This window comes from Trachypithecus francoisi, unplaced genomic scaffold, assembly GCF_009764315.1.
Source record: "Trachypithecus francoisi isolate TF-2019V2 unplaced genomic scaffold, Tfra_2.0 Lachesis_group15, whole genome shotgun sequence".
Lineage (NCBI taxonomy): Eukaryota > Metazoa > Chordata > Mammalia > Primates > Cercopithecidae > Trachypithecus > Trachypithecus francoisi.
This window is the reverse complement of record NW_022681460.1, coordinates 64,580,138-64,595,168: the sequence shown is the minus strand read 5'-3', so window position 1 is coordinate 64,595,168 and position 15,031 is coordinate 64,580,138. Positions and strand designations below refer to the sequence as shown.

Here is a 15,031-nt window from a genome sequence, read left to right as displayed (position 1 = left end):
CACAAAGATGGGGAAAAAGCAGGGCAGAAAAGCTGGAAATTCAAAAAATAAGAGCGCATCTCCCCCTGCAAAGGAGCGCAGCCCATCGCCAGCAACGGATCAAAGCTGGTCAGAGAATGACTTTGACGAGATGAGAGAAGAAGGCTTCAGTCCATCAAACTTCTCAGAGCTAAAGGAGGAATTACGTACCCAGCGCAAAGAAACTAAAAATCTTGAAAAAAAAGTGGAAGAATTGACAGCTAGACTAATTAATGCAGAGAAGATCATAAACGAAATGACAGAGATGAAAACCATGACACGAGAAATACGTGACAAATGCACAAGCTTCAGTAACCGACTCGATCAACTGGAAGAAAGAGTATCAGCGATTGAGGATCAAATGAATGAAATGAAGCGAGAAGAGAAACCAAAAGAAAAAAGAAGAAAAAGAAATGAACAAAGCCTGCAAGAAGTATGGGATTATGTAAAAAGACCAAATCTACGTCTGATTGGGGTGCCTGAAAGTGAGGGGGAAAATGGAACCAAGTTGGAAAACACTCTTCAGGTTATCATCCAGGAGAACTTCCCCAACCTAGTAGGGCAGGCCAACATTCAAATTCAGGAATACAGAGAACGCCACAAAGATACTCCTCCAGAAGAGCAACTCCAAGACACATAATTGCCAGATTCACCAAAGTTGAAATGAAGGAAAAAATCTTAAGGGCAGCCAGAGAGAAAGGTCGGGTTACCCACAAAGGGAAGCCCATCAGACTAACAGCAGATCTCTCGGCAGAAACTCTACAAGCCAGAAGAGAGTGGGGGCCAATATTCAACGTTCTTAAAGAAAAGAATTTTCAACCCAGAATTTCATATCCAGCCAAACTAAGTTTCATCAGTGAAGGAGAAATAAAATCCTTTACAGATAAGCAAATGCTTAGAGATTTTGTCACCACCAGGCCTGCCTTACAAGAGACCCTGAAGGAAGCCCTAAACATGGAAAGGAACAACCGGTACCAGCCATTGCAAAAACATGCCAAAATGTAAAGACCATCGAGGCTAGGAAGAAACTGCATCAACTAATGAGCAAAATAACCAGTTAATATCATAATGACAGGATCAAGTTCACACATAACAATATTAACCTTAAATGTAATGGACTAAATGCTCCAATTAAAAGACACAGACTGGCAAACTGGATAAAGAGTCAAGACCCATCAGTCTGCTGTATTCAGGAGACCCATCTCACATGCAGAGACATACATAGGCTCAAAATAAAGGATGGAGAAAGATCTACCAAGCAAATGGAGAACAAAAAAAAGCAGGGGTTGCAATCCTAGTCTCTGATAAAACAGACTTTAAACCATCAAAGATCAAAAGAGACAAAGAAGGCCATTACATAATGGTAAAGGGATCAATTCAACAGGAAGAGCTAACTCTCCTAAATATATGCACCCAATACAGGAGCACCCAGATTCATAAAGCAAGTCCTTAGAGACCTACAAAGAGACTTAGACTCCCATACAATAATAATGGGAGATTTCAACACTCCACTGTCAACATTAGACAGATCAACGAGACAGAAAGTTAACAAGGATATCCAGGAATTGAACTCATCTCTGCACCAAGCAGACCTAATAGACATCTATAGAACTCTCCACCCCAAATCAACAGAATATACATTCTTCTCAGCACCACATCGCACTTATTCCAAAATTGACCACATAATTGGAAGTAAAGCACTCCTCAGCAAATGTACAAGAACAGAAATTATAACAAACTGTCTCTCAGACCACAGTGCAATCAAACTAGAACTCAGGACTAAGAAACTCAATCAAAACCGCTCAACTACATGGAAACTGAACAACCTGCTCCTGAATGACTACTGGGTACATAACGAAATGAAAGCAGAAATAAAGATGTTCTTTGAAACCAATGAGAACAAAGATACAACATACCAGAATCTCTGGGACACATTTAAAGCAGTGTGTAGAGGGAAATTTATAGCACTAAATGCCCACAAGAGAAAGCAGGAAAGATCTAAAATTGACACTTTAACATCACAATTAAAAGAACTAGAGAGGCAAGAGCAAACACATTCAAAAGCTAGCAGAAGGCAAGAAATAACTAAGATCAGAGCAGAACTGAAGGAGATAGAGTCACAAAAAACCCTCCAAAAAATCAATGAATCCAGGAGTTGGTTTTTTGAAAAGATCAACAAAATTGACAGACCGCTAGCAAGACTAATAAAGAAGAAAAGAGAGAGGAATCAAATAGACGCAATAAAAAATGATAAAGGGGATATCACCACCGACCCCACAGAAATACAAACAACCATCAGAGAATACTATAAATGCCTCTACGCAAATCGACTAGAAAATCTAGAAGAAATGGATAATTTCCTGGACACTTACACTCTCCCAAGACTGAACCAGGAAGAAGTTGAATCCCTGAATAGACCAATAACAGGCTCTGAAATTGAGGCAACAATTAATAGCCTACCCACGAAAAAAAGTCCAGGACCAGATGGATTCACAGCTGAATTCTACCAGAGGTACAAGGAGGAGCTGGTACCATTCCTTCTGAAACTATTTCAATCAATAGAAAAAGAGGGAATCCTCCCTAACTCATTTTATGAGGCCAACATCATCCTGATACCAAAGCCTGGCAGAGACACAACAAAAAAGAGAATTTTAGACCATATCCCTGATGAACATCGATGCAAAAATTCTCAATAAAATACTGGCAAACCGGATTCAGCAGCACATCAAAAAGCTTATCCACCATGATCAAGTGGGCTTCATCCCTGGGATGCAAGGCTGGTTCAACATTCGCAAATCAATAAACGTAATCCAGCATATAAACAGAACCAAAGACAAGAACCACATGATTATCTCAATAGATGCAGAAAAGGCTTTTGACAAAATTCAACAGCCCTTTATGCTAAAAACGCTCAATAAATTCGGTATTGATGGAACGTACCTCAAAATAATAAGAGCTATTTACGACAAACCCACAGCTAATATCATACTGAATGGGCAAAAACTGGAAAAATTCCCTTTGAAAACTGGCACAAGACAGGGATGCCCTCTCTCACCACTCCTATTCAACATAGTGTTGGAAGTTCTGGCTAGGGCAATCAGGCAAGAGAAAGAAATCAAGGGTATCCAGTTAGGAAAAGAAGAAGTCAAATTGTCCCTGTTTGCAGATGACATGATTGTATATTTAGAAAACCCCATCGTCTCAGCCCAAAATCTCCTTAAGCTGATAAGCAACTTCAGCAAAGTCTCAGGATACAAAATTAATGTGCAAAAATCACAAGCATTCTTATACACCAGTAACAGACAAGCAGAGAGCCAAGTCAGGAATGAACTTCCATTCACAATTGCTTCAAAGAGAATAAAATACCTAGGAATCCAGCTTACAAGGGATGTAAAGGACCTCTTCAAGGAGAACTACAAACCACTGCTCAGTGAAATCAAAGAGGACACAAACAAATGGAAGAACATACCATGCTCATGGATAGGAAGAATCAATATCGTGAAAATGGCCATACTGCCCAAGGTTATTTATAGATTCAATGCCATCCCCATCAAGCTACCAATGAGTTTCTTCACAGAATTGGAAAAAACTGCTTTAAAGTTCATATGGAACCAAAAAAGCCCGCATTGCCAAGACAATCCTAGGTCAAAAGGACAAAGCTGGAGGCGTCACGCTACCTGACTTCAACTATACTACAAGGCTACAGTAACCAAAACAGCATGGTACTGGTACCACAACAGAGAAATAGACCAGTGGAACAGAACAGAGTCCTCAGAAATAATACCACACATCTACAGCCATCTGATCTTTGACAAACCTGACAAAAACAAGAAATGGGGAAAGGATTCCCTATTTAATAAATGGTGCTGGGAAAATTGGCTAGCCACAAGTAGAAAGCTGAAACTGGATCCTTTCCTTACCCCTTATACGAAAATTAATTCAAGATGGATTAGAGACTTAAATGTTAGACCTAATACCATAAAAACCCTAGAAGAAAATCTAGGTAGTACCATTCAGGACATAGGCATGGGCAAGGACTTCATGTCTAAAACACCAAAAGCAACGGCAGCAAAAGCCAAAATTGACAAATGGGATCTCATTAAACTAAAGAGCTTTTGCACAGCAAAAGAAACTACCATCAGAGTGAACAGGCAACCTACAGAATGGGAGAAAATTTTTGCAACCTACTCATCTGACAAAGGGCTAATATCCAGAATCTACAAAGAACTCAAACAAATATACAAGAAAAAAACAAACAACCCCATCAAAAAGTGGGGAAAGGATATGAACAGACATTTCTCAAAAGAAGACATCCATACAGCCAACAGACACATGAAAAAATGCTCGTCATCACTCGCCATCAGAGAAATGCAAATCAAAACCACAATGAGATACCATCTCACACCAGTTAGAATGGCAATCATTAAGAAGTCAGGAAACAATAGATGTTGGAGAGGATGTGGAGAAATAGGAACACTTTTACACTGTTGGTGGGATTGTAAACTAGTTCAACCATTATGGAAAACAGTATGGCGATTCCTCAAGGATCTAGAACTAGATGTACCATATGACCCAGCCATCCCACTACTGGGTATATACCCAAGGATTATAAATTACTCTACTACAAAGACACATGCACACGTATGTTTATTGCGGCACTATTTACAATAGCAAAGACTTGGAATCAACCCAAATGTCCATCTGTGACAGACTGGATTAAGAAAATGTGGCACATATACACCATGGAATACTATGCAGCCATAAAAAAGGATGAGTTTGCGTCCTTTGTAGGGACATGGATGCAGCTGGAAACCATCATTCTTAGCAAACTATCACAAGAAGAGAAAACCAAACACCGCATGTTCTCACTCATAGGTGGGAACTGAACAATGAGATCACTTGGACTCGGGAAGGGGAACATCACACACTGGGGCCTATCATGGGGAGGGGGGAGGAGGGAGGGATTGCATTGGGGAGTTATACATGATATAAACGTTATGCACATGTACCCTAGAACTTAAAGTATAATAAAAAATAAAAAAAGAAAAAAAAAATTTGGAAAAATAAATAACAATAATAAATATATGTAACAATCAAAAAATAAAATAAAATAAAAAAGAGTTGTAGAATTTCCTCCATGTTCTTTGTATTGAGAATTCTATATACATAGATGGCTCTACATCCTCCAAATTTAGAAAACCTTTTTTCCCCATCCCCTGGAGTAGTTAGCTTTGCACAGCTATCCTTCCCTAAATGCAGCCCGGAGCAGAGTCCCGGTGGTGTCTGAGAGAACCCAGCGATCCGGAGCCAACTTGAGGCCCTGTAGTGCAGGGAGACCCTGAAACCTGTGAATGAGCTTCCTGAACCCAAACTTTGCCACTCCCCAATTTCTTTTCGGCCTTGAGTACAGAACGGAATTTGCAGCAGCTGATGAAGTACAGCTGAATGGGCCAGGCAGTGATCCTTTCAAGCTAAATCCCATTTTGCAGTGTGCACAGAGCATGCTGCTTTGCAATATGGCTCCACCCTTGATGCTAAAAAAACCTATTAACATAAAGACTCTGCTTTTCCTACAGTTGACTCTGCCTCAGTATATCTGGTGAGGGGCAAGCCTGATGCCTGCTCCCTAAATCCCCCCTTCTCCCACAGTTAGGCTAAGACCACCTTGCTGAGGCCTGAGCCTGCATGTCCGGACCTTGTGCTGGTAGGCCCAACGACACTCCAGAAAGAGCCACCACCTGTGGCAAAGTTGTCAGCAGCTGAGTCAGCTGCCAAAGTAAAAAGTGCACTAAAGCTGCTTACCAGGCCACGATAAAGGCCACCTGCAAGACTGCAGAAGCGAACTGTGGCACAAAATACCGTGCTGCGAGTGGCCGCATGAGAAACCAGTGGGCCCACACCCACCGTGCCACATCTGTCAGAAGCCACCATCTCTGAGGATCATTTTGTTTCTCAAGTGCCATGTCCCTGAGCCAGCCCACCAGACATGGAGGCTTGGGGAAAGGGCAGTGAAGACCCTCGTCACCCAGCCAGGTTCTGCCCACGTTGAGAATTTGAAACCAAGCAGGAAGGCAGAGGAAGACTAAATTCTCACCTTTATTGCTAATAAGCTGACATTGGAGATTATGTCTCATGTCTGGGCCTGTAGGCGTCTTAGTACCGAACTCAGAATTGGAACATTCCTAGGTGACAGGCTGACCTGAGCAGCCCTTCACACACAGGAGCAGACGTTGCACCTGCAAGGGGGAGACAAAGCGGGTGCTACTCGTGGGCAGCTCTGTGCCCTGAAAGCAGGAGTGCATCCAGATCATGCCTGCCCAGTTTTCCCTTCCTATGCATGCCAGTCTAATTCCTGAGTCCTGTCCCCAAGAGAGGCATATGGGGGTTAAAGAGAGACCAGGAGCTCCTGGAGGACCACCCAGATGGAGAGAACATCAGGAGTGAGGTTGAAACATGCCACACACAGCACCACCCTCACCCCAAGACTCCTCCCTGACATTATAGTACGAGGTCAAGTATTTGCTACAGAGTTGGATAGCATACTTAATGCTGATGGCTTTGTGCGCATCTTAACAGTTGACAACATCATCATCACAGCTTGACACACATTACTTCAATTAGCATGTGTTCTGTGTGCTCAGAACCACATTAGACCCTAAGAGACTCCAGAGAAACACAAGGCCCAATTCAGCCTCATCCTCTGTAGAGGGCAGATGGGGACAGTATTTATGTTTATGAAATTTAGAGGATAGTTGTCAACTTGTCACAGTAGGACATTAGCAACAAACACCCATGAATGAAAGTTTGTTGTGAGCCATGCTGGCCTTTAAACCAGCCTTCAGGATGATTCTGGTTTTCTAGATGTGTTTCCTTTCTCAGTGTGTCCCTCTTCATGAGAGGAGAGGGGTTGTATATTACAATAAGACAGGTTTGGGAGGGAAATGACTTCATGGGCTCAGTGTTGAGCTGCTTCCCTTTGCATCTCGGGGGAAGGTGTGGTTCACCCACAGCAGGTCCGGTGAAGGAAGCACGTGTGTGTGTGTGGAAGGGTGGCGCTGACCTCCCAGGCAGGACATTACCCTTCTTCCTCTTCCTGACCACGTTCCCACTGCAGTCACGGTCATCGCTCAGCTTCCTGTTGGGGGAAACCTTGGACACTGTGCACCCACCTGCTATAACTGGCAAACTAAGGATGACAGAGTGTTCAATGATGCTGTTCAACTTGAACCCTGAGTTGACGCACGGACTGCTCTGCGCTAGTATCCAGGGCATAGGACGTCTGAAGGAAAGATGGAGCCATTCTTGGTGGGGTGGAAGAGGCAGGAAACTGTTGCTTGGACAAATCGTATTCTGGGCCAAAGCATCACAGGTGAGTGAAATATGGGAATATTGAGGGGGCCTGGGGTGGAGGTAAGATGAGGCGATCCTATGGTGTGGCACCTGCAGCCAGGGTGGTGGCAAGGGCAGTGGCAAGCAGTGGGTTTCATGGAAGGATAAAAGTATCAGGCAGCCTCCTCGGGTGGAGACCACGGGTAGATGTCCCTAGCCTCCAGGACTCTCTTCACCCAGCAATGTATGTGCTGGGTACATACGCTATACTGGGCACAAAGAAGGCTGTGATCCGTGACTTTCAGAAGCCCTCAGGCCAGTAAATTGGCATCTTCATACTATCCTTGGATCAGATCCAGGCTGACAATGTGAGCAAATGTGGAAAGCTTTAGAAAATGCAGGCTCCCTGGCACTGTCTTAGACCTCATAGAACAGCCATTTCAGAGCAAGTCCTGGGAATCTGCAACCCCTTAAGTGCCCCCCAAGGCTTGGGGATAGATAATTGCATGAGGCAAACTCTAACAAGTAAATCATCTCAACAGAGTGCGAAAAGTACTGTGATTGGCTGTTCAGGGAATGACGAATGCACAAAGGAGGTTCCCCTAGGTGGGAAATTCAGGTGCGGGGTTGGGGACTTGTATTTGAAATTTCAACCAGCTCCATCCGCCTACTTTCTCACATACCTCCATATCCTGTCTGGTGGCTGATGGCAGCAGCTGTGCAGGGGTCTCAGTGGCTGAATTTGGGCAGTTTGCTGTGCTTCCAAAACGGTTCTGGCCCACCCTGTGTCTCCCCTTGGACTTCTGATTGGCCCACGGGGGATGGGGATTTTTGGATCTGTGGCAGCAGTAATGATCGAGGCCTCCAAGAAGAGCTCCATTTGGAGGGTGTTAGTAGATTTTTAGTAGCCTCAATACTGCGTCCTTTAGATGTGTTTCTTTTTTCAGTGTGTCCCTTTTCATGGTGGGGGCAGGGGGGTGTATCTTATAATAAGACAGGTTTCGGGGGGAAATGACTTCATGGGCTCGCTGTTGAGCTGCTTCCCTTTGCATCTCCGGGAAAGGTGTGGTTCACCCACAGCAGGTCCGGTTAAGGAAGCACGTGTGTGCGTTCAGCATTGCTGCGTTTTCCCTGCCACCTCACCCTAAGGATAGGGTCAAAGTTGCCTTCTGCTCGTCTTGATAGAGGCTCTCTTCAACTCCATACCACTCCTAATTCTCAGCCACGCGGTCTCCTACAGTGGAACACGAAGTTCCAAAGAGATGGTTCCAGGTGAATGCACAGCTGTGTTCCCGCCTCCTGATCCTGTCCCCAGTGAGTGACACTGGGTCATTCCTCAAGATCTCTCCTTAACCCCCTCTTCAAGACAAGACCAAACCCCACACTTGAGCACTGGGCTCCCCTGCTCTCTTCCCTGATGCCATCCCACTCCCACAGGGCGTGACCCCAGCAGAAGACAGCTTCAGCCTGTCTTATTGACTCTGGGTGTAACAGGAACAGAGATTTTGAAGGCCTCTTTGCCCTTTTCCCTAGAGAGTAGGTGGTTTTGCCCCTGAGCAGCTCTCCCCTGAACCCATCAGAGCCCAGCTCAGCCCTCTGTGGCAGACGTGGAGAAGGAATCCCACTCCAGTGAGGAAAGAGAGGCACCCCACAAGGAGGCCCAGGACACATGCCTCTCATCAAGGGCTGCCCCTCCAAGATGGTGCTGCAGGAATCCCGCCCTGAGATTGGGGTGTGGAGAGAATAGAGCCAATAGCTTCCTACTCTTCTACCATTTTAAAATCCCATCCTGCATTTCAACTTTCCCTCTGACCACAGTGATACCAAAGGTTTTCTGAATTTTGGAAAGGTCAAAATAATAAGGTAAATGTCAACAAAATGAATATGTAAGGTGTGTATCCTCGAAATACTCTTTCTTTGGTAAATTGTAGTTTTATTTAAATGTGATCAGTTTTAGGTGATTTGGGGAATTTGCCCACTTCCTGCAGAAACTATCTTGATCTTATTAAATTAAATAAGATGTAACTAGGGAAGGGGAGAAAAAGAGTGAAATCAGGCATGGATCATTCCATCTGTGTAACCCATAAAAGTCATAACAACAGTAAACAATACCAGAACCTCTCAGGCAGCCTACAGCTAATTCAATCTCGACTTCTACCACCTAGGCTGAAAGAATATAGCTTACAGAGATGGCCAAGGGAGCCCAGAACTTTCTAGAGCTACTTGCTCCTCCCCCTGCTTTAATGCAGTCATTGGTCACTGCCCAGTGTGTCCCTGGCATCTGACCAGTAGGGGGCACATGTGAGCAGTGTCCTATATGAGCACAGCACAGGCACCAGCTGGTCAGGATGAGGCACCTCTACCTGGGCTCCATAGGAGAGCTAACTCGGTCATTGGATTCGATTCATCTTTTTAAAGTCTTTGAGAGTTTACTTGATTGGGATTTTTATTAAATCTCTTAACCAACTTTCCTCATTCTCAAATGCCAGTGTAATTCTGTGAACACTCCAAACGTTAGAAATATTTTTCTTATATTGTAAACAAATTCCGCTTATGTAGAATATAGTTCTCTTTGGAAAAACAATTGCCTGAAAGCTCTTCCAATTTAGCAAGGAACATAGTCTGAGAAAAGAGAAATAGGTACGCAGGTACATGCCCTGCCTCAGCCCTCCCACATATGGTCATTTTTGCTTGTTGAAAAATTAGACTTTAAGTAAAAAAAGAAGCATCAAAAATGATCCCTCATATAAAGGAGACTGCTTTTATAATATTGGCCATTCTTTTCAGTTGATTGACTTTATTCCTATTCTGCATTTTTATTTTTGCTGTTGTCTGTTTTTCTCTTGTCTCACCTCCAAGCTTTCTTTCCCTGAGCCTCCTGAGGGAGGTCTGACAACGCAAGAAGGATGAGAATGTGGGCGGGAGATGAGGGTGGGAGGAACTGCCCAGACCTGTCAGGCTTGGGTGTAGCACCTGCAAGGAGAACATGATTCTCCTGCGGTGACAGCCTGACCGGGCCCCCCCACCCACCAAGGCAGGACCACGGCGACCCGGGGAGCATGCTGCCAGCAGCCATGGTGGGGGCTCTGGTCAGAGGATGGAGGAATCGAAGCTCTCCTCGAAGGGCTGAGTCAAAACTTGTTATCCCACCGAGCCAAGATGGAATTCCAATTCAGGGTATGTTTGACAGCTTGATGTGGCTGTGTGGCCCTTTGTAAAGGGTCCAGAGGGTGATCATGAGCTTATAAGCTTTTCTCCACCTTCAAATGGAATTGACAAATCCAGAATCTGTTTTTCTTCTCGGGTTATCATAAATTGTGACTAATTTTACTTGTGGGAGGTCTATTTTCCTTGCCTATCAGACTTCAGTAGTCACATAGTACCTTCAGTAGTCACATAGTAGAAGATTATTACTACCTTCTTTTTTTCCAGAGCTGTTATTTTAAGATGGAATTTTTGTTCTGTGGTATTTGTGTTTGCCTAGTAAGGTGTACTGGCTTTTGGCAAATTTTAGTCTAAATCACATCACTTTATTATGTCTGGAATGGGAGATGGGGAGAGTACTTAATTTCTGCTTTTTCCCAGTAATTCTATTTATTTTCTGTTTTGTTACTATTGTTTTGAGGCAACAATAGAACTAGTGACAAAAATGTAGCTTTCTTGTTAACTTAGTTCAAAGGGTTATTATGGCCTTTTTCTGAAATAAATTTTCATTAGAATGAAATACTTTGGAAATACCTGACCTCGTTCTTTTCTGTCTGGACCTTGGACTCCTTAATGATACTTACTAGAAGGGAACTCTTTGGTCTTGCCGATGATCAACCCATGGGAGGAATGCAGTGCCAGCTGAGGAAGCAAGTCTGAGCCCAGAAGTCATAGACTCCCAGGGGCTGTTGTAGCTGGCCTGCTGCCCCTCCATGCTCTCATCTGACTCCACGCCTTGAGAGTTTCCTAGGGAGTAAACGCAAGTGTTGTTGCCTTTCAATAAATAGGTATTGCAAGCAAATATATACTACACATTTTTTTAGGCAGTCTCATGCTCTGGTCTGTAGCTAATCTACTTTTAAGAGGTGTAAAAAGCAAATGTTATCATCTGTTTTGTTTGGACAGTGGTTTCCAGCCATACTTTTCAGGCTGACTATATTCAAGAAGAGTCCGGCCAAGAAACTCTTTTGAAAATAGCCTGATAAATATTCATTGCAAGGTAGTAAATTTGTCATTTAACCAGGTATCCGAAAGAGACAAGGCTGTTCTATGTTCTAAACTGCCAAAAGATGAGTGATTATTTGTAAAACCTAGGCATTCAGTAAGAAGTGCTAATCACAGTATTTAAAAAATTAATCACCTGATTTTGCTCCTTTGCTTCTCAGATGAGAAAACAGAGCCCAGGGAAGTTGATTATTGAGCTTCAGGCACCACAACCAATGAAGTGGCAAAGCAGGCCTGGAATCACATGTCCCAGACTCTTAATCTTACATTTTCTTTTCTTTTCTTTTTTGAGATGGAGTCTCACTTTGTCACCCAGGCTGGAGTGCAGTGGTGTGATCTTGGCTCACTGCAACCTCCGCCTCCCGGGTGCAAGTGATTCTCATACCTCAGCCTCCTGAGTAGCTGGCATTACAGGCACGCTCCACCATGCCCAGCTAATTTTTGTATTTTTGGTAGAGACAGAGCTTCACCATATTGGCCAGGCTAGTCTTGAACTCCTGACCTCAGGTGACCCACCTGCCTTGAACTCCCAAAGAGGCCTTCTCTCTTTGGGATTACAGGCATAAGCCACCAAGCCCAACCATTTAATCTAACATTTTCTCTCTTGTCTCATACTCTCCTGAAAAATTTGACAAATTTCTGTAACAATATTCAGAGCTTTGCAAGGTAACAAAGTAAAAACATAGTAAAAACTATGCTAACATGTAAAAGATTTTTTAAAAACCAGTGTATTGAGATATAATTCAGGCCGGGCGCGGTGGCTCAAGCCTGTAATCCCAGCACTTTGGGAGGCCGAGACGGGCGGATCACGAGGTCAGGAGATCGAGACCATCCTGGCGAACACGGTGAAACCCCGTCTCTACTAAAAAATACAAAAAACTAGCCGGGCGAGGTGGCGGGCGCCTGTAGTCCCAGCTACTCGGGAGGCTGAGGCAGGAGAATGGCGTGAACCCGGGAGGCGGAGCTTGCAGTGAGCCGAGATCCGGCCACTGCACTCCAGCCTGAGCGACAGAACGAATCTCCGTCTCAAAAAAAAAAAAAAAAAGAGATATAATTCACACAATTTACCATTTAAAGTGTACAATTCAATGGTTTTTAGTATATTACATTATTTACTTTTTAAAGTGTGGGAAAATATATATAACATAAAATTTGCTATTTTAACCATTTTAAGTGTACAATTCAGTGGCATTGTATTCACAATGTTATGCATCCATCACCGGTATTTTTTATAATTTTTTATCACCCCAAACAAAAATTCTATAACCAATAAGCAGTAACTCTGTTCTCCTCTTGTCCTGTCTTTAATAACTTCTAATCTATTTTCTGTCTGTATGAATTTGCCCATTTTCCTCTGGGAATTTACTAGATATTTTGTATGAGTGGAATTATCTAATATTTATCCTTTTCTGTTTGACTTTTTTCACTCAATATTTTCAAGACCCATCCATATTGGAAGTTCATTTCTTATGACTAATGAAATGGTCTAATTCCCTTTTATTTCATTATCTCTCCTTTTAATACACTTTAATTTCCAACCTGGTCATGAAATCCTTTAAGTATTTTTCAATCTATTGGTATTTTTATATTTAAGTTATTTAAATACAACTTAAGTGTGAAGAGACTCTTAGGACGGTATTTATTTTCAGTTAGTTCTTTAAAGGCAGGAGCCATATGTTAATCTTTGTTAAAAAAATCTTTTTGTCGCTAACAATTAGTGTAGGCCCTGGCATAGAATAAATACTTAACAGATTTATCCTAAGATGGACAGATGGATGATTCTTAAGGTTTTACTTTTAGGTATGAGAAAACAGATTTTGGCTGGGTATGGTGGCTCACGCCTGTAATCCCAGCACTTTGGAAGGCCGAAGTGGGTGGGTCACCTGAGGTCAGGAGTTTGAGACCAGCCTGACCAACATGGTGAAACCCTGTTTCTACTAAATACAAAAGATTAGCCGTACATGGTGGCACATGCCTGAAATGCCAGCTACTCAGGAGGCTGAGGCAGGAGAATCGCTTGAACCCAGGAGGCAGAGGTTGCAGTGAGCTGAGACTGTGCCATTGCACTCCAGCCTGGGCAACAAGAACGAAACTCTGTCTCAAAAAAAAAAAAAGAAGAAGAAGAAGAAGTAATATGGTCTTTGAGCTTTAGTTCTTTATTCTCTGGGATAATATTCTCTTTTGACATAAAAATTTATAGTTGCAATTGTTTCCCACTCCATAGAATTGGTAAATATAAAATGGTCATGTGTTGAATAATATAAGCATTTTACTGTGCCATGTCAAAAGTGAACTCAGGAAATCTGACAATGGCTAGTTCCTGCCTTTAGTGACCTTCTGTTGGTGTTTATTACTGAGGGTGGTGGGAGTCTCCTGGATGCTCAACAGTGTGACTTGAGATAGGTCCTTTAGATTCATAAGTGCTGTTTTGTTTATTTTATTTTATTTTGGAATTTTTATGTTTTTTTAATTTTATTTTTCCATAAGTCATTGGGGGTATGGGTGGTATTTGGTTACATGAGTAAGTTCTTTAGTGGAGATTTGTGGGATCCTGGTGCACCCATCACCCAAGGGGCATACGCTGCACCAAATCTTGACCCCACCAACATGGTTACTCTTTCTCAGTGCTGGACTCAGGAACTGACAGCAGTCAAGCCAAAACAGAAGCTGCTACTACTTCAAGAAGCCTTTTCACACCTCACTAGAGTAAGGAAATGGAACACAAAGGTTTATTTCAGTAATTCATAGATTTTACCTCCAAATATCAAATGTAACTATAATTCTCTAATGGTTCTGTCTCCAAGTGAAGTAAGCATGCATATATTTGTATATGAGTAGTCTGCCATTCAGCACACTAAAACATGCCGTTCCTGGGCTTCAGCTATTTCAAAAGGTGTGGAGGATGTGAGAGGAAGGGTGCAAAATGAAACCCTGGATTAGGAGTTAAAATTACTGTAGGATGTCTTTACTGGAGATGATTTCCCATGCACTCTCTCAAAGATCTAATCAGGAACAAACATTTGCACATTTTATGTTGCAAACAAGTTATTTGGTTTGTTGAGTGGAATCATGGTTATTTTCATGCCTGTGTGATTTCAGGAATTCTGTTCTCCTGCTTTTGGGAAGCTGCTTCAGCTCACAGATCCCTGCCTCCCATGAACACCTGAACGGCCTGTGGGCTGTGTTGCTCTTCTGCAACCCAGCGCATGCATTGTTCACTTTCCCCATAGTCCTCCCTCATCTGGATGATGAACCCAGTTAGATCTCTATGGCCTGATACTCTCTAAATCCACCATGGCGGGTGTCCTACACAGAGTAGGCACACAGCGAATATAGCAGTGACTTCAGAAACCTGAAATACAAGACGTTATAAAGGACAGAGCCTGGTTCTTATATATGGCCTGTGTAATCTGTCTTGATGCTTTGCAAGCCAAACCAGATACTTAAGTTATTATTGCTTTTTACATTTCAAAGG

The 15,031-nt window shown here is 43.0% G+C and overlaps 1 protein-coding gene across 6 annotated transcripts in view; it reads left to right on the top strand.

Moving 5' to 3' along the window:
- The window catches only part of PLEKHG1 (pleckstrin homology and RhoGEF domain containing G1), a 248,937-nt gene that overhangs the window by 83,506 nt on the left and 150,400 nt on the right, over nt 1-15,031 (top strand). The window contains exon 1 of one of the 6 annotated variants that reach the window (XM_033235069.1): nt 5,171-7,387. The exons of 3 other annotated variants lie outside the window; for them this stretch is intronic. In XM_033235069.1, the coding sequence (XP_033090960.1) occupies nt 7,309-7,387 (79 nt within the window). In that variant the 5' untranslated portion in view covers nt 5,171-7,308. Of the gene's footprint in view, nt 1-5,170; nt 7,388-10,308; nt 10,525-15,031 lie in introns of those variants that run through there. 2 more of the 6 variants (XM_033235071.1, XM_033235070.1) reach the window with 2 other exon arrangements.